Here is a 19,116-nt window from a genome sequence, read left to right as displayed (position 1 = left end):
CTTAAGTCTGGGAAAATCCCACCACTAACCTGGAGATGCTCAAGCAAGGAGGTGGTACAACAGCAACAAACCCATTTGATCCCTGATGACTACAATTGCTATACCACCACTCCTGTGCCAGATTCTCAGCCGGGGATACCCCAGCTGGGCATAATTTTGAAAAGACCACCCCCTCCTTATGGATCCAGCTAGGCCTTGGTGATATTTGTGATATCAGCCCTCTTTTCCACAATCAAATCACGAATGTAAGAGGTCTTATTACCTAGCATTTAAAATAGAAGGAAAATCTTGCCCAGCTAGAACAGAAATTTGCTTCTTACATTTTTATATAAATCCTCTCATTAACATTAACAGAATTCACAGTTAGAGGTTCTACAAGGTGGAATCAAACTCTATATGGTATACTTAAAAAGAAAAAATTACTCCTCAAATACTCTCATTTCTCATACTACCCTCTTTGGAGGAAACCCTTGATTGCGAGAAAATTGTTTCTTAACAGCTTTATACAATCAGCATGTAGCACTCCCCAAGAGGATAATTAATGTTCCTCAAGTTCCCTTTGGTATTTAGAACTTAAAATTGGTCCCAGTGCTTCTCTGCTGACCTTGAAACCAAGTGCAGTTGCCAACAGCATGTTTCTGCTGGTGCTATTCTCTTTCATTTCTCCCCCATACTTTTCTACCAGCAGTGAACCCTCAGTGTAAAAAGCTTATTTAACTCCTCATTTTGGATAGTATATCAATCTAGGACTATTATCTCTGAAACTTAGCTTTAAAACAACAGCAAAACATTCTTGTTACTCGTAGTCCTAATATTGGAGATCCCCCCCCATTTATATGAAATAGAATTGCTGTGGCTTTTTTGTTGTTTAATCATTTACTTCAAAGGTACTTTGGTTACAATAGTATGTGGTGAGTTTGGGCTAGTCATTTTCACTCAGCCCATTCCCACTTCATCAGGTTGCTGTTATAGGAGGAGGGAGCATTATGTATACTCCTTTGAGTTGTACAAAATGAGGGGGGGGAGAGAGAGAGAGAGAGAGAGAGAGAGAGAGAGAGAGAGAGAGAGAGAGAGAGAGAGAGAGAGAGAGAGAGAGAGAGAAAATCCAGGCAGAAGTTTTTATTTTAGGTAAGCTAGCTTTACACAAAGCACCATACACAGAGAGAGTGTGTTAAATAAATGAGAAACTGCTGTCATTGGAAGGGCCTTTGATAATACTGTCCCAACAGACAGCCTGTGACTAGCCTTGTCTACAGTTGGAACCTAAGCAGGGCTTGGTCAGGAGAAGGATAGGAAATTACCAGAGAATATAGGCTAGGTTAGGAAATCAGAAAATCTTCCCAGAAGGTGGCAGTGGCAAATCATTTCACTCTTATTGCCAAGAAAATTACATGGATGAAAATTACATAAAATCAAGAATTAAGTTTGACTTCTAGAGATTTTTTTTTAAATGATACCAGGGTGGGAAAACAATGTACTAAACGAAAGTGTATATGTTTATGTAATATAGGCAGCCCTATAAATTGTTCAAATAAATAAATGTTTCCCTATTATAAGTTGTATGCATCTTTCAATACAATAACTGTCCAAATGCACATTTGGCCTTCTTCATGATGATTGGTTTTGACAGTTAGCGTAAGCAAGCTCTACGGTGCGTGAACAGAGCACTGACAGTAAGCATAGCTTACTGTTAGTGTCTCCCCCAAGGTCCTGGAAAATTAAAGTAAACACCTGAAAGCAAGGAAAACCTTGCCAGAGGCAAACTGTCCATTTGCTCCCCCCCCCTCATAGGAATCAAAAGCAGCAGCTCGGTGACACAGTATGTGTGGCCCTTGACAAAGGCCCCTCGTTCATTTTTCCTAGCATCTCCAGGAAAGGAAGAAATGCGGCATCCATCTGAGACCTTGGCTAGCTACAGTAACTAAGGATAGTCAGAGTAAAAAACACCACTGGATCAGATCAAGTTGGACTTCATAGAAGGCAGATGTAGTCGTGATTTATTTAGTATAAAATAACTGATAGTCAAAAAAGTATAGAAATACCTTAACATTTTATTTTCCCCTCTGAAGGTTTATGGATCTCTAGATTTTCTGTTATTACAATAAAAAATACAGAGATTTGCATCTCCTAGTAACACCCTTGTATCAGCCTAAGTGATAGGCATACCTTACACTATTCAATCTAGTGATATATTTTTTCAGTATCATCTTGCTGGTTCTATATAAACAACTTTAAATACACCTTTGGGATATCTCCAGGAGGATCCACATCCTTTAAGCTGTGCTAATAATCAGTTCCAGGAGGGTTGCAACTTGCACCTAACATTCAGTAGGATGCTGGCAGCAACACCTTTAAACCTGAAAAGAATTATGGCTGAAAAGAGAAATGGGGCATGTTTGTTTGTGAAAAAAAAAACATCATAAAATTAGCTCCCTTCTTTCACTGGATAGAGGTATTTAAAATCACAGAAGTTGCTTTGAGTGAAAAATTTACTATGACAAATTTTGAAATCCCTGCAATGAGGATAAGAATGTTTAAATTTGATCACAAATTAACCACATTAAGAATTTTTTTTGTAGATTTTTTTCCCCTAGGTTAGCTATACAAATTGATATACTTAATGTATATGAATGTTTAAAATGGTATGGATGTTTGCCATGTATTCCCATGTGTGTTTCCAAATATTTCTTTTTTTTCTTTTTAATTTGCTTTTTAGTCTTGTTTTTGGTTTATCTGTTAATTAGTTTTGGCTTTTAGGTTTTGTTTAATAAAAAAGTAAATATATTATATACAGAAACACATGAATGATTCATTTGTTGTTTATAATCTTATATATCAGAGATGCACGATTGCTCCGGGAATTTCCATCTCAGTCAACACGGTGTTGTAATGTTTGGTGTGACAGTAGAATAAATTATTAAATACAGTACATGTGTAATAAGATTAAACATATCTAACTGCATTATTGCGATGCACATTGATGGTTAACAATAATACAGTTAATGTAACTTTTGTCTTATAATACAAAAATCGCTGGTTTGTCAACATGAAATTGTTTGAGAATCAGTTTGATGTAATGATTAAGGTGAAACTGGGATGTTCTGAATTCTGGGCATGAATGTTGGCTGACTGAATCCTGGCCAGTCACTCTCTGTCTCTCAGCCTAGTCCACTTCACAAGGTGGATATTATGGGGAAAATGGGAGGAGGAGTATTATACATGCTGTCTTGACTTGGGCAAAAGAAAGGTGAAATAAAAATACATTACTTTAAAATTTTATCCACTGTCATCTATTTCCTTCATCTGGCCTTGGCTTCTTTTGGGTGAGTGTCCCCAGCAAGCCATTCAAATAATGTTGGAACCAAAGGTCACATGTAGGATAGGTTTCCCATCCACCCAGGTTTTTCTCAGGCATATCCTATTTTAAAACCTCCAATATTCTATTCATCTGGCAATCCAACATCCGGCAAAATATCCAGCACGCCGGTGTAATATCTAGAAAGATATTGTAAGTAGAGAGCATTCAGAGGGAAGCAAAATAAGCCCTTTTCCAGATGATCAAGAACAATGAGAAAGGTTTGAATTATTGAGAGGGGAATGCAGAGGAAAAGTAATTGTAGGATGGAAGAGGAGTCCCACTACAAAGCAAGACATGTGACATCTCTCCATCCACTGACTTATTGCTGCCATGGTTGATGGACGTTCCTGAAGTCCCATAGTTTTCCCCCTCTTTTTCCTTATCCAGGTTAGAATCAGCTGTCCACCCTTGTAACTCAAACCTTGCTGGCCAGCATTGGTGCAAGTTGGAGGATGCCAAAAAGAGGAAGAGTTTCTGATGTGGGGAGAAATAGAAGGAAAGAGAAGGAAAGAGAAGACAGAGCCACACTTGAGCTTGCCTGTTTTGAAAAGATCCCAGACACCAGACAAAACAGAAAATTCTGCATGGAGTTAAGTGACTGCCATTGTTACTGTTTTAACTGCTCCTCTGCTTTTTGCTAATGCTTTGTTTTGTTGACTCTTTCCTTTAATCCTTGAGAGACAGAATATCTGCTGGAATGGAAATGTGTAAATAAATAAATGCTGCACATCCCGCTAAATTCATCTACAAACATCTTTAGCAAAAGCAACAAAGTCTGGTAAAATGACTTGATTGATTGATTTCTAAAATATAATTATGGTCGATTGTAATACTTTTTTAAAAAAATATCCATTTTTGTTTCTGGCCTCAAATAAATTGGCTTTGCATCATATTGCATGAAGCAATAGCCAATGCAAAAGCGACTCCTAAAATTAGTTTCTTGCATATGGTGATAAAATAAAATCTGGAAATTATTGGAAGATGTGAGTGTTGATTACAGCGTGAATTAATTTGTAATGTGTCGGAAGAGAAAACAGTTTTATGAAGAAGAAAAATAACTCCCTCAGAGATAGAACCTGGATGGATTGGACAATTTAAAAAATAATACTCTTTTTTGATAATTGGGAAAGTGTAAGAGTTTACTATTATTGTAAATATTTTGATGCAAGGACATGCATAACATAACAATGAGCGTCTTCCTTGTTGGCTTGCAAAAACTTGGAGGAAAAACACAATACTAGAAAATTCCACTGCATTTGTATAGACATCAAGGAATTTGTCTCCAGTGCATAAGCTCTCAGTGTACATACAAACAATAAAGTAATATAGGATACCAATAGGCGAAGGTAATAAGATTAAAAGATAATAATAATACAGCTGTACTATATGAGTAAATATCTTTAGACATAAGACAGTACTCTCTTATGTCCAAAGATAATACTTATGAGGTATTATCATAATAGTTATGATACATAAAACTGAATACTTATAGAGGCTCATTTAAATCAGGTTTGCTCCTGCCAGTTGCTCTCCCTGGCATAGTTTGCTTTCACATTTTCATCATCCACCATCTTGTTCATAAAGCTCAGCAAGGGCACAGAATTAAAAGAAAGGAAAGGATCTTAGCTCAAGTTTGCCTACAAATAAGGAAGCCCATGAATCTAAAGCTAGCATATTGTTATGATCATCTAAACATCTTATTCAAAAGAAGATGATTTGTGACTAGCCTGAAAGCAATATAATACTAGTAGTATAACTTTACTTTAGTATTACATTCTAATCTTTCACTCAGGACTGCTATATTTTAAGATCAGGAAAAAGCACAACAGAGTAGTTAGTTCACATCAGTATACAGTATTTGTACATTGGTTGTTTTTGTGAAGCACTTCCCTACCACTATAATATGTTTAATATAGATTTGTTTGTTTGTGTCAGAAGCATCAAAATTAACATTTAAAATAAAATTTTAAATTTTATTAAAATACAAGATTGAAATAAACAGATATTGCCCAGAAGCTAGCAACATTAATTGCATTCTGTTGTGCTGCCATGCGGTCTTCAAGTGTTCACTGCAGGGCACAAAGGACAGGTATATATATGTGTGTTGTTGTCTGCATGTCACCACACAGAGACAACAAAGGGCAGAAACCACTTTTTAAAAATTTATTTATAAATAAGAAGCCACTTTATTTATGTCAGAAGCCATAAATAAATATTATTAAGCATTATTTATGGCAATATTTATGGCCGAAAAGATCATTGGCAGTTCCCTCCCTCCCATCCAGGACATAGCACAGAAGCGCTGCTTGAGCAGGGTCCGTAAGATTATCTGGGACACTACACATCCTCTTCACGATCTGTTTTCCTTGTTACCTTCTGGGAGGAGGCTTCGTGGTATCTGTAGCAGAACATCCAGATTCAGCCAGAGTTTCATTCCATACAGCATTAACCTTGCAAACTCTCAAGCTTCCTCCTTCCGTTATATATTCAAGATGGACAATATTTAATATTTATTTGCTATGTATATGTAGGGATGTGGGTCTATACATATGTTGTTCATAGTATGTTTAGGTGTGTGCCATGTATGTGTTTCACTTTGAGAGCGGGCAACTAAATTTCATTTTTGATGTGTGCCATTGTGCCCACAGTATAAAAATGACAATAAAGATTATCTTATCTTATCTTAATAATCCAGAAGTCCATTAGATAGAAGAAAACTAACTCTCTGCTTCTATCTTCTATCTATATGGTATGAATCCTCAATCTCAAAATTATGTGTAAAGTAACCTCCACTTATACTGCTATATTCTAGCAACTCATATCCATACAATATGAAATAAAATTCACAAGAAATAAGCAATCGTGCACCCACTCAAAAGTAAGTCTGTTGAGTTCCATGAAACATATTCTCAGGTTAGCATGTAAATCAGGAGTTGACACTTCTCAGATATTTTGGAATATGTTGCTTACTGTCCCTTGATGTTGGTAAGACTGATTGATGCTGGTGGGAACTGAAACACAAAATGCTTGCAGATCCCAAGCTGCCCATCCCACTTCAAAAGCACAAAACTATAAAGGTGCATTCCTGCGGTGCTCAGCTGATTATATGCTTGAGTGCTCTCGTCCACAATTACCCAGCTGATTTATGCAAACTGTTTTAAAACTGCGTTGGTAGTGGGGGGGGGGGAAAGGCAAGTGCTTTTGGAAGTATCTGAAAATGCACACTGCAAATTCTGTAAGGCAACATAAAAATTCACACAGAGAAAGAAAGGTATCAGTATCAGTACAACAATAATGAGGTTGCATTAGAAAGATCAGATGTGAGATGGGGGAGGGAAACTAACTGCCATTTGAATACCATATTGGGTTTTGAGCTAGCAAGTGGAAGGAGGAACAGCTCAATTTCTCTGGCAGAGATGGCAAAAGTTCAACAGCTCAATGCCAATCTCATCAAGGAGTCCAAAAGGAGCTACTTGTGTTAAAGATATATTCAGCTGATTCCCCAGGCTTAGACCTAGCCAACCAGTCTCTGTTCTTGCAAGGTGCTTCTAAATCTGTTTCTTTTCTATGTGTTCCCCTACTTTTCCGCGTGTGGTATCCTGGGACTTGGCCATTGCCTGCTTTAACTATAAATCAAATCAATTCTTTTCCTCTACTGATCCCTTTCATTTGAATCTCTTAATGGCAGCAAACAAGGCTAGTTACAAAAGCATTTCACCCTTTGACGCTGGCCATCACTTCACCAAACCTTTGCTTTTGGTTTAGTGTGTGGTCTGCAAACCAGGGGTTATTGCTTAGGGTGACATCTGAGCCCAATCATTATGGCCGCCACAAGCCAAACAATACAAGGAAAACTTAACTGCAATTTTACAAATGCAGCCACATGTTTCTGAAAGAAAACTAGGACGCATTTGGAACAGCTAGTCGATGTGACATTTGGAAAGAGCACGGCAGGGATGGCATGCCTAGCAATTAAACTGCTGAAGCTACAGCAGCAAAGTAGACTGTGGCTCCTTGGCAGGAGGAATATGCTGCAGATACTTAAAAAGAAAGTGCTGATAGGGCAAGTGGGAGTGTAAGGGTGTCACACTGTACTATGGAAGTTTCCTGCATCCCAGTTTCTGCTTGATGGAGATAGTTATGGATAGATAGAGTGGATCAGAGCCTCAGAAAGAGAGAAGAGGAAAGTTTAACAAATGAGGCAGTGTCTGAAACTGGTAAATGATGAAAGTAAAGATTGTTTGCAGATGTAAAAAAAAAAATATGGAAAGGCATAATAAAATGGTGTTGGTATCATCTCTTCTTTTGATATCATACTTTTCATTTTTTTAATTCTTTTAAAATTCTTTTTATTTATTTTCTGCATTTTAATGTAATAGTGTTTATCCTAAAATGAAATAGTGTGATCAATATAAATTTACATATGTATAATCAGAAGGTGATTTGAATTCTTCTTTTAAATCATCAGATCAATTTGATGCGTAAAATCAATCAATGAAGCACACACACATATACACACAGAGAGAGATTTCTTATTGATTCACATCCCTCTATATGGCATTTTTCGAACTTTGGGATTATTGTAAGGAAATGTTTGTAGAAAATAGCATGAGGTGAGGAGCTTTGTTACTCATCATTAATTATGCATCTTTAATATTTTAGTTACCTAGCAAAGGTCTATAAAAAACAGCTACTTGAAATGCATGAGGAATCCAACATTTCCTACCCACAAAATAGGATCAATTATTCAATAAATTATTAACATTTGAATTAATGTTGAAATATTCAGAAACATTATTACACCCAAATGAATGAGTTGACAAATATCTAAATCCCTCACCATAGCATAATTTTCAGAGTTGTTTGCTGATTTTGAAAATCTGTATGCATTGATGAAAATACACACAAAAACGTGTACATTAGAATATATATACTGTGTTTTATACTGGCAAGTTCCAAAAATGTATAGACTAGGACTAACACGCAGAACAGTGAGCACCAAAATCCATGCATATCCATAACGCTTTTGGGGTGAAAATTCGTTAAAATCAAGGGCAAGTGTAACTTTCCTGAAATCATAACAGAGGTCTAGACTGAAAAGAATAGTTCAATCTAGAGAAGATAGAATCATGTATTCCTGACTCTTATGACCATTGTAAAAAGCAACATTGGTTTCAAAAACAACAATAAAAATCCAGATATAACACAAATCACTTGGTCTGTCAAAAACAAGCAATCTATTTGGACTAAATCTAAGATTTAATACATATATAAAGTAACAAACAAAGAATGGCCTTCTACAGACTGCAGTGCAGTCTATAAGCATTAAGACAGCAACATTTTTATTTCTCCACAATGTATAATACTGCAATCTGAAATATTAAACGATCAGTTTAAGCCCATTTGCGGTTGAAGATAAAATGGCACAGTGGCGGGCTAGCCAATAAATCTTTTTTAAAAAAGCCACCTGACTTTATCAAATTGCCCTCAATTACAGGAACTGCAGAACTTCTGGGAGGAAACTGATATCAGGACACAGCTGCTATTAACATCACTGACCACTGATAAGATTGTCAATTGGTCATTTGTTCCTCTGATTAAAAAGTTGGGAAAGATAAGCAGGATTTACTTAGGTTTTGGGGGCATGCAAACATACAATGTTTGGTGATCCTGCCAGTGAATAAAAAAAAACCACTCATCAGATGGGATCAGATCTGTTCAGAATCTTACACTAGGAAATCTTCTGTCAGTTTGCAACACAAAACAGCTATGCCCTAACATTCAAGCAATTATGCATCACTAATCTAGATGCAGAGATGCTTTCTGTGTCTTTAAAAACTGTATTTTAAATTAATTAGCGTTTACCATGAATTTTAAAAAGACGGCGTACCTCAAGTCTGGAAAAAAGCAAGGTAGATTGCTGAATTTAATAACATTGGCGAAATAGGTTTCGTATAAACTAAACTCATTCTGTCAAAGAGTAATCAAGCAGATCTTGTTCGATGGAACTTCTGTATGAAGCTTTGGAACTTCTGTTCATTTCCTACATAGACATAAACTCCCTTTATGAATTAATTATTTATTTTTTAATCTTGTATTTATTCAGAAGAAAGGTGGCTTAAATTTAAATTTCACCTACAGAAAAAAATAGATTAGACAGAAAAACATAATCAGAAAATCTAAACAAGCCTATGTGTTAAAGACACATTATTGGTATTGGGGACTAACCACTGCCTGGATATCGATCCTGACCCGATCAAGGTTGACTCAGCCTTCCATCCTTCCAAAGTTGGTAAAGTGAGGACCCAGATTGCTGGAGGCAATATGCTGACATTTGTAAATTGCTTAGAGAGGGCTGTAAAGCACTACGGAGTAGTGTACAAGTCTAGGTGCTATTGCTATTAAGAGAAATACAATTTCACCCACAGAAAAATCTACATGATCCGGCTGCCCTTTATTTGATTTGCAACCAATCTCATAAATTGTTCATAAAAAAAGTACACTGCTTTTTTCTGATCTGTGGTCAAATACTTTGCAAGATTTAAAAATCCATGCATTTACTTTCTGGAAACCAACACACATACACACACACACAAACACGTGCACACAAAAAAAAAAACCCAGGATATAATTCAAGCTTCCAACTGAGGCTTTTGAAAAGCTAAAACAACACTAACTCCCAGTAGATGGCCACTTGAGGCAGAAATAGATACTACATTGTAAGGATTCTGACATTCTGTGCGTCTGTCCCGTTTTCCTTGTTACGCTAGTTCAAGAGCTTTTCTTCAATCCTCCAATGCATGGGAAGAATTCAGCGGCAATGTTTTACACAAAACAGTGCACTGTGTGCTGATTGAAGACAATCTAATTGAAGTAATATTAGCAATGTAGTATTGATGTTTGTAAAAGAAAAGAAGAAGCTGACTATTGAAGCTGGATATATAACAAACAATGTTTTTGTTAAGTTACTGTTCATAAAGCATAGTTGTCAAGTACCTGGTGAATTGTGGTAATTCTTGAACATGGAAAGCAAAAGGGATGATCTTTTGGCTTTGAAACAAGGCTCAGGAATGATGGGACAGCATCCAGCAATAAAGAGATGTATTCTAATTAGAAACGTGGAAGCCCAGTGCACACATACTTATATAAGAAAAGGGAAAAGAAGAAAAAGAGAGGAAGAGGGAAAAGGGTTTTCTTTTGTTCATATTTTTAGGAAAAGTGAAAACCATAATAAAAACTATTCTAGCTCTTTATCTTTATGTGACCTAACTCATAATTCCTATACACAAAACTTGTATCTAATTATTTGTTTTATTTGCTAAATTAATATCTGGTTATTCTCCAGATGGGTGCATCACTGGGAGCCTTGAAAGACCAGGTTTGGGACAAATCATCAAGGGGAAAAATCTATCTGTATAGTCAGTCAGAGTAGATCATGGCTTGATGGCCCATAATCAATCAGTCAATATTGTCTAGACTCTAGGTAATTAAGAGAGCTCCCTTCATTTTATCCCAAGTAAGTAGTTTGCTCCTACAAAATGCCAAAGAAAATGGAGGTCTTGACTTGCCTCAGATTGTATTATGAAGCCTGTTATTTGGTATGGTTGAAAGATTGGATAACTTTGAAAAACTCAAGGTTTTTAGATGTTGAAGTTTTTGATTTGAGATTTAGGTGACATGCTTATTTATGGTATAAGGTTTTAAAAAATCATTCTATTAGAAAATTGATTGGGCATGTATAATGGAAGTACAAAAGAAGATTGGCTGATAAGACACCTTTATGGTTATCATTACATAAAACATTATATAGAAAGGAGATTTACTGGAACTTAATGACGTATAATGACTGGTTGATATTTGAAGAAGAGGGACTCAAGATAAACACAAGAAAATTAGTAAGTGTGGGATTTAATTGTGGTTGGTTTAATTATTATAGAATTTTTAAAATATTTAAATTTGATTTAAAAAGTTTTGTTTTTGAAGGAGATAAATCTGAATTGGACTTGAACTCATGTTCTGGAGATGACCACTTGATCACTAAAGTTTATAAAATGTTACTTAAGATGAATCTGGAAAATGAATATGTTAAAGATTGTATGGTAAAATGGATGAAAAACTTTATTATAATATATCCTTAGTTCAGTGGGAGAATATAGGGACCAATGGTTTAAAATTTACTTTGAATTACTGTTTGAAAGAATTTTTTTATAAAATGATGTATTGATGATATTTGACTCCAGACAAACTGGAAAAATGTATAGAGAACTTCTAATAAAGTGTTGAAACTGTAACCAAATTCTAGGTACATTTTATCACATAAGGTGATCTTGTAAATATGCTAAATCATATTGGATAATCATGATAATGATAATGAAAGAAAATACTCAAAATACAAATACTAATGAAACCTAAAGCATTTCTTCTAGGTGTTATGGACAAATTGATAGAAAAACTGTTTGGGACCTTATTTCTTTACATGGTAACTGCTGTAAGGATTGTCTATATCAAGTATTGGAAAGAAAAAGGGACACTGACTTTTGGATTTTAAAACTGACTGAATTGACAAAGATAGCAAAATTAACCACAGTCATTAAAGACAATGGACTAGACAATTTTATAAGAGATTGGAAGCCATTTGTGGACTTTCTGTTAACAGAGCGCTTTGAAGACTAGTTTTGTTCTAGGGGTTATTTGTTAACTGATTTTTTTTAAGTGAATAGTGGTGAGTTGACTTGTTGGATAGATAATACATCGGTGACATCTTTTTATGTAACATAATATTTTTGGTAAATAGAGATGGGAACATTTGTAAGTATTTGTAGATCTTTCATGCAAGCGGGAGAACATATCAGTTACTAGAGATATGTTTTTCAACACTCAACGAGGGTGGACATTTTATGTTTAATGTTTATGTTTAATATTAGTTCTGTGCATACATTTTTATTACTTTTTGTTGTTGTTTGGTTGCTATGTTTGTAGTTGATTTTTTTCCTTTCTATTTTGTATTTTATCTTTGGAGATAAATAATAAAAAAATATTTTTTAAAAAAACAGTACATAGTTTGGGATGAAGGAGATCAAAGTCACCTGAGAAATTTCCATGGCTGTGAGTGGACTTGAACCTGACTCTCCTCACTCTTAATCCAACATCTTAACCATAGTGAACAGTATATACAAGCTATACAGCAGCCACACATGCCTACATCAGCTAGTGTAGTCTATTTGCATACTCAAAAGATGCCATCTGGTGGGCATGAAGCACCACAAACTAGCTGCCCTTACAATGAAGCCCAAACTGTGAGTTGTGTTCCAGTGAAAACAGAGCGAATAGGGCTTATCAATGGGAAATAATCTTGGTGGCTATAGACTGTCTCCAGAATCAAAGGCAGCATGTCTTTAATAACAGTTGCTATGGAGCGATAGAAGAAGAGAGTTATTACCCTCATATCTGTTTTGTGAGTTTCCCTGATGCATCTGCTCGCCTGCTGTAGGGTAGAGCAACTGAATTACAACAGTCTTGGTCTGATCCAGTGATGAATCTAACACATTTGGATTCTACATGAACACACACCTCTTGGCAAAGTCCATGCTTTGGGGAGCATATAATGTTGGTTTTTTTCAATTATCCAAGCTTTTCCAGCTGTATGTTCCAATTAAATCAATAAAAGATCATCCATCAGCCCATTGTAACACCCTTTATTTTGTATGCTATGGAAGGTTGGGATATATATTTTCCCAAGATTAAGTTCTGTTTCTGTTGCCTTCACTGGAACTTGTCACAGAAGAAACAGAAGGAAAGATAGTCAATGACTCTTCTCCTTTCAGAAGAATAGAATGGAGGTGAAGAAAGATGGCATAATCTATATTTCATTAAAACACCAAGTCAAAGGATGCTTCACAATGGGTTCATAGAGACACCAATCCAAAAATAAGGCTATTCCCTTTACTTTTTTTTACCTATTATATATGCAATTTTTATTTAATCTTAATTTTTATGTTATATTTTATACAGTATTTTGAGGTAAGAAAGAAAATAGAAAATGTCATATAAAAACATGGAAGAGTAATAAAGATGTTACTGTATTGCTTTGACTTTTCATAACCTTCTGTGAATGAGAAAAGGCAATTACTTAGTAAGAAACTCTTTTGGAAGCACCTTGAACTCCTCAAAAATATATTTGCTTTCCATACAAGGTATATCAGGCTATAATATTCAGCATTTAAAACCCCATCTCAAACCCAATTTCAGAGCTGGGAATGGAATTCCAGATATGCAAAGTATCACAGAATCTTTTGATTTATGCTTTGCAACAATGTATGTAAATAAGGTATTAATATTTATAGCTTTAGTTGTCTAACTAACAAACTGTAGTTTGATTCATAGCTGTGATTCTCCAGACTTGATAGTTCCAATGAAAAATATTTTGTGAGATTTGATCTGAAATTACACTCAAGTACAGATTATCACAGTAGTTCTTAAACATTTCGGTCCTGGGACCAGGGACCCCAAAGAGCTTTGGTTTATGTGGGTTTTATCTACCAATATTTGCTACATTACAAATTAAGCCTGATACATTTTAAAATATTTATTCATTTGATTTAGCAGACCTCCTGAAAGAGACCACATTTTGAGAATCACTGCTTTATGGGAAGTAGGATGTGTATGAAAAAAACCAAAACAATTGTTTTCATCTGCACTCATAAACCACCCACAATTGGGCAGAGAGCACAAAAATGTATGCTGTTCTTCTTCATGAGCTTTTCTTGAGATTAAACATCCCAGTTTCTGCTTTCCTTATGCACCTCCCCTTTTCCATACTGAAAAAAAAGCCACCACTTCTGCATATTGTCCAGTTTCCCTGGTCCCAAAAAAGTTAGCTAGGTCCTTTGCCCAACATCTCCAGTTTACCCTGATTTTGTTCTATGCATCTACTTTGTGCCTATGTGCCTATGTGACTGAGTCATGAAAAGTCATATTTTCCTTGATGTGTGACTTCAGTGTCCTTTTCCCATCCAGCTCCATCAGGAAAACACTTAGAAAGCCTGCTTTAATTGAATCCATGAAGTAACTTCTGAGATTAGTGGAAGGAAGGAAGGAAGGAAGGAAGGAAGGAAGGAAGGAAGGAAGGAAGGAAGGAAGGGAGGGAGGGAGGGAGGGAGGGAGGGAGGAAGGAAGGANAGGAAGTTTTAGTTTTACAGTATAAGTAGTTTAAGGATTAAAATGTTGTACTCAGGTACACTTTTTCTATTTGTACTATCCCAATTTCCCTGCAAAAAAGGCCAGTTTCTTCTAGCAAGATTGTGGCTTATAGGTCCAACACCAAGGTACATTGCACGAGTTGTGATGGGGAAATGATCACATCTCATTGATCAAGAGCCTTAATTGTTAAAATACATGCTACATGCTTCATTCTCCATTAGCCACTTTATACAAGGTAAAAAAAAATAAATCCCAGCTTCCCAGTGCAATATTCTCTCTCGCTTAGCCTACTGAACAGAGGACATTATTGATTATTGCTCTTTCACTTGAAATGCTCTGCCGAGAAATGCATTAGCCCTGTTTCCGAAATGACAGCTCTTTTCTTCTGAGAAAGGAAGGATCAAATAAAGAGGAAAGGCAGGGTACTCACATCCCTTTCAGGCGTTGCCACATTTTCTCTGTATGACCTCCTACGGGATACTTCAGAGGAGTGCTGTCCATTCCCTCAGTTCCCTCTGTGCCTGTAGATCCCATGCTCCAAGCTGTCCCACAGCAACTGAATTCAAGTTAGGCTCAGCAGCAGGACGGAAAAGGCTCTTTCCACCCAGCACACATGCCAGAAGATCCGTACATATTAGATGGACGCTCCTCCGGTGATCTCTCTTGAAACCTAATCAGAATGGCAGAGCAGAGAAGCACTTCTACCTTAGTTGCTTATTCAGTTGGCCAGCAGAGTTACCAGCCCCACCTGCAGGAAGCCCTTCTGATCTCCTCAAAGATTAATCCAACAAGGCAGGAAATGTACCACTAACTGTGGAGGGTCTTCCCCCCCCCAACACCCCCTCCCTCCCCCCCACCCACCCACCCACACACTTCCCACAACTTGCCTTTGATACAGACTGACTGCCAGATTCTGTGCACTGGAACACGCCGTTGGCTGTTTGATTCTCTTTTTCAAAATCTACCGGAATCTTTTGGCTACCGCAAAAGAACTGCAAATGCCTAGCTGGTCCAAGAGATGGATGCCTGCACTCTGCTGTTTATGAAGCTGGATGCAATCAGGAAGCAGGTGGCAAAAGCCAATCTCAAACTTGAGCCCGCCCTCCCAAAAGGAACATCTGCCTGGTGCTGCACTTATGTCTTTTTGAGTTGACTCTGAATTGCTTCGCGGAGGACAGAAGCAGCACAAAGATGTGAATGAACAGACGGAGTGCGAGCCAGCTTTGCAGCCACGTACTCATCCCCTGCACAAAGGAAATTAGAGAGCTACAGGTTGCCACTCAAGGAGCATGCTCTAATTGCGACTATTCACCTTCTCCTAGCAACTCCGCACAGTAGGCAACTGTCAGATTAACTAGCTGAAAAACACAGCCAGTGCAACACAGCCTGGTCCCTGACTCCTTTGGGATAACAATATGCCTGGCTTCAGAAAGGAAGAGAGAAACGGAGAGAGACAGGGCATGCTGAAAATTGCCAAAGGAGATGGTAACATTAAGTAGGCAAACAAAAAGCAATCTACAGAGAGAGCTAATTGTTCTGCCAGTCCTGAAGGCAAGCGCCAATTCGGTCTTGACGTCAACCCTAGAATTTCAGCTCTGCAGCCAAAGATGAAGTTTCTGAAAGAGAGAAGTGTATATGTCTGTTCTATCGCACTTTCTTTCCTGAGATACTTAACTGGTCCTGAGAGCGTAATTGGTCTTGACTTTAAATAAATGCTACGCTAGTACCTTAAAGCATAACAAAAGAAAGCATGTTTTGCAGCACAAACAGCTTCAGAGTAGATTCTGGAAAGTTGGTTGTTTGTTTGCTTGCTGGCTGGCATGCTTTTGGAAACTTCTACCTGTACGACCTATTAGGGGATGACATTATGTTTTTATGTATCAAAATGCTTTCACAAATTAAGATGCTGTACATCATTGTGTTTATAATTTCTACACCTCATGGATAGAGAAGCATCTTTTATTATTGTTATTACCCTCTAGATTTCTCCTGTGCAAAAAAAAACAACACCAGGTTAGGCAGGCAATTGACTTTATCCAGCAATATTTTTTCTGTTATTTTTCACATCACAAGTACTTCTCTTGCAGGATCACAACAGGCCTATCAATTAAGCCCATATAATTGTCCCCTTATTATAATGGGGTGTGGGGAGAGAAAGGACTGTGAAAGCTCTGACTGAGATTCAAATTCAGGAATGATTTACACAGCAAACACTGTTGAACTTTATAATATGCACTCACTTTCCTCATACAGTAGACGTATGGCATATTAAAGCTTAAATATTTTTAAATACCAGAGTAACTCTTTAAATATAAGAGTTAACTATTATACTTAAACTAGCAGATAGCAAAGGCCCCTGGATCATTCCTGTATTTTATACTGCTAATGCTCATTTTATAGTGTAGATTTTGATTTTATGCCTTACTTCTCACCATTTCATATAAATTATGACTCAGCACTTCCTTTGCTGTCATCATTTTATGTGACCTAAAAATTTACATTAGCAATAATGTTTATGTTTTTATCCTTAAAACATTGCTAGCTTGCCTGTCATGCAATATATCCTCAGGATATATATATATATCCTCAGGATATATTGCTGAACATAACAGGATGGATGGAAGAACGGAGGGATAAATGGATGGAAGGAATGGATGGAAAATATACTGAACATAACAGGATATAACAGGATATATTGCTGAACGTAACAGGATGGATGGAAGAACAGAGGGATAAATGGATGGAAGGAATGGATGGAAAACATACTGAACACAACAGGATGGATGAATGGATGGAGAGATGGAGGGAGAGAGGGAGAGATGGATGGAGAGATGGAAAGTATACTAAACACAATAGGATGGAGGGAGGGACGGAGGGAGAAAGGAAAATGCACACATGCTCTCTTTGTTCCAAAAACCAATAAACCATGAGTAAAATAAAAGTATATTCATGAGATGTCAAATATCAAGATAAATAGAAAATGTTTCCAATGCACACTGAACTAAAACATGGAAAATCAACATGCAGGAGAACACTGTTGAATGTGTTTAGGCATCATACCTTACTTTTTCAAGTGGTAAAGTTAGAGATCTGTCATTCACTTGCAGGATCACCTGCAGCCTGCCTTGGGCACCCTCGAAATTAGGCAAAATGTATCTACCATTTTATTAAGAACCTCTCTGAGACATGCAGAAGACCCTAACATGTCATAAAAATAAAAAGCTTGAACAACAGGGTTGCCAAGGGGTGCATCCATACATTTTTTTGTGAATATAATGCCTCACTCAAATTCTTTATGCACCCTGGCACGTGTTATTTATTTAATTATTGGTATCCCACCTTTATTATTTTTACAAATAACACAAGGGGGTGAACATATTCAACGCAACTTCTCCCTCCTATTTTCCCACAACAACCTTGTGAGGTGTGTTGGGCTGAGCGACTGGCCAAAGGACACCCAGCTGGCTTTCGTGGCTGAGGCAGGATTAGAACTCACAGTCTCCCACTTTCTGGCCTGCCGCCCTAAATGGCTCTCCTTTCAATACATTTTAGTCATTGATATTAACAGACAGAACATTTATCCACTTATTCAGCAAATTGTTGATCGACTCGTGAACTTCAACTGGCTCAGGAATTCTGGGAGTTGAAGTCCACGAGTCATAAAAGAGCCAAGGTTGCCTACCTCTGGCTTAGATTAAAAAATATTGAACTTAAAGAGAAGAGTAGGCTGCATGGATTACCACTCAAATGAACGGAAAAAAGAAAATAAACCAAAGCAACACCCATCCACCCCCTAAAAATGTGGAAAAATGAAGCTAACAAATGATTTTTAACAATAAAAGAAAAACTGAGAAAAATGCAAAACTGAAACCATACTTCTTTTTTTAAAACAGCCTTGATTTATACTGGGGGGAGGAGTAAGCAAGATAAATAATAATTTTTCAATATTTAGTGCCCTTTTGTGTGTGCCTACCTATGCCCAAAACATCCAGATGGAACAAGATTATCCATATTTGTAACTGGATAGGCAATCCGATTTTAACATTGCTCTCAGCCTCATTGCTCTTGTCTTTCAAATGTAAAATCTATATGGAAATGAATTTGAAAAAAATGTGCAGATCAAATACCATTACAATAACCTGATTTTTTTAAACAGGCTGGTTGAAGAGTGATAGAGTACATAGTGATAATATCTTGGTTAAAGCTTTTTTTAAAAAAATGAGAAATTTAGACACATCAGTGTCTAGGATGACAGTGATTTTATTAATTCCCAGTTAAAGCTGAGGCAGGCTGCCAAACCGAATGGCACTAACCCAGTTAATTAAATCAACAGTAGCAATGAGTCAATGTTCTTTCCAAAGGGGAGAAAGAAAAGAAGGAACAATCATTCTAATAGGCCAAAGGGGTTGCGTGTACTGATTTTCCTCTCCTGTCTTGCTGAGACAGCACCCAGGCTTTTGGCTTTGGGTCTTGCTGCATTGCATATTGTAATACGGTTTATTTCACATGGTTGAAATCAAATGACTCTTCAACACAGCAATGTAACAGCCAATCTTGTT

General features: G+C 36.9%; 1 protein-coding gene across 2 annotated transcripts in view; it reads right to left on the bottom strand.

Moving 5' to 3' along the window:
- PDE1A (phosphodiesterase 1A) overlaps window positions 1-15,091 on the bottom strand; it is a 144,826-nt gene extending 129,735 nt beyond the window's left edge. For both annotated transcript variants that reach the window (XM_029285190.1, XM_029285189.1), the window contains exon 1: window positions 14,988-15,091. In XM_029285190.1, the coding sequence (XP_029141023.1) occupies window positions 14,988-15,091 (104 nt within the window). The remainder of the gene's footprint in view (window positions 1-14,987) is intronic.
- Between the last annotated feature and the right edge of the window lie 4,025 nt (window positions 15,092-19,116).

The sequence above is a fragment of the Protobothrops mucrosquamatus genome, unplaced genomic scaffold (assembly GCF_001527695.2).
Source record: "Protobothrops mucrosquamatus isolate PMUCROS unplaced genomic scaffold, P.Mucros_1.0 scaffold1398, whole genome shotgun sequence".
Taxonomy (NCBI): domain Eukaryota; kingdom Metazoa; phylum Chordata; class Lepidosauria; order Squamata; family Viperidae; genus Protobothrops; species Protobothrops mucrosquamatus.
This window is presented reverse-complemented; position numbering and strand designations above follow the sequence as displayed.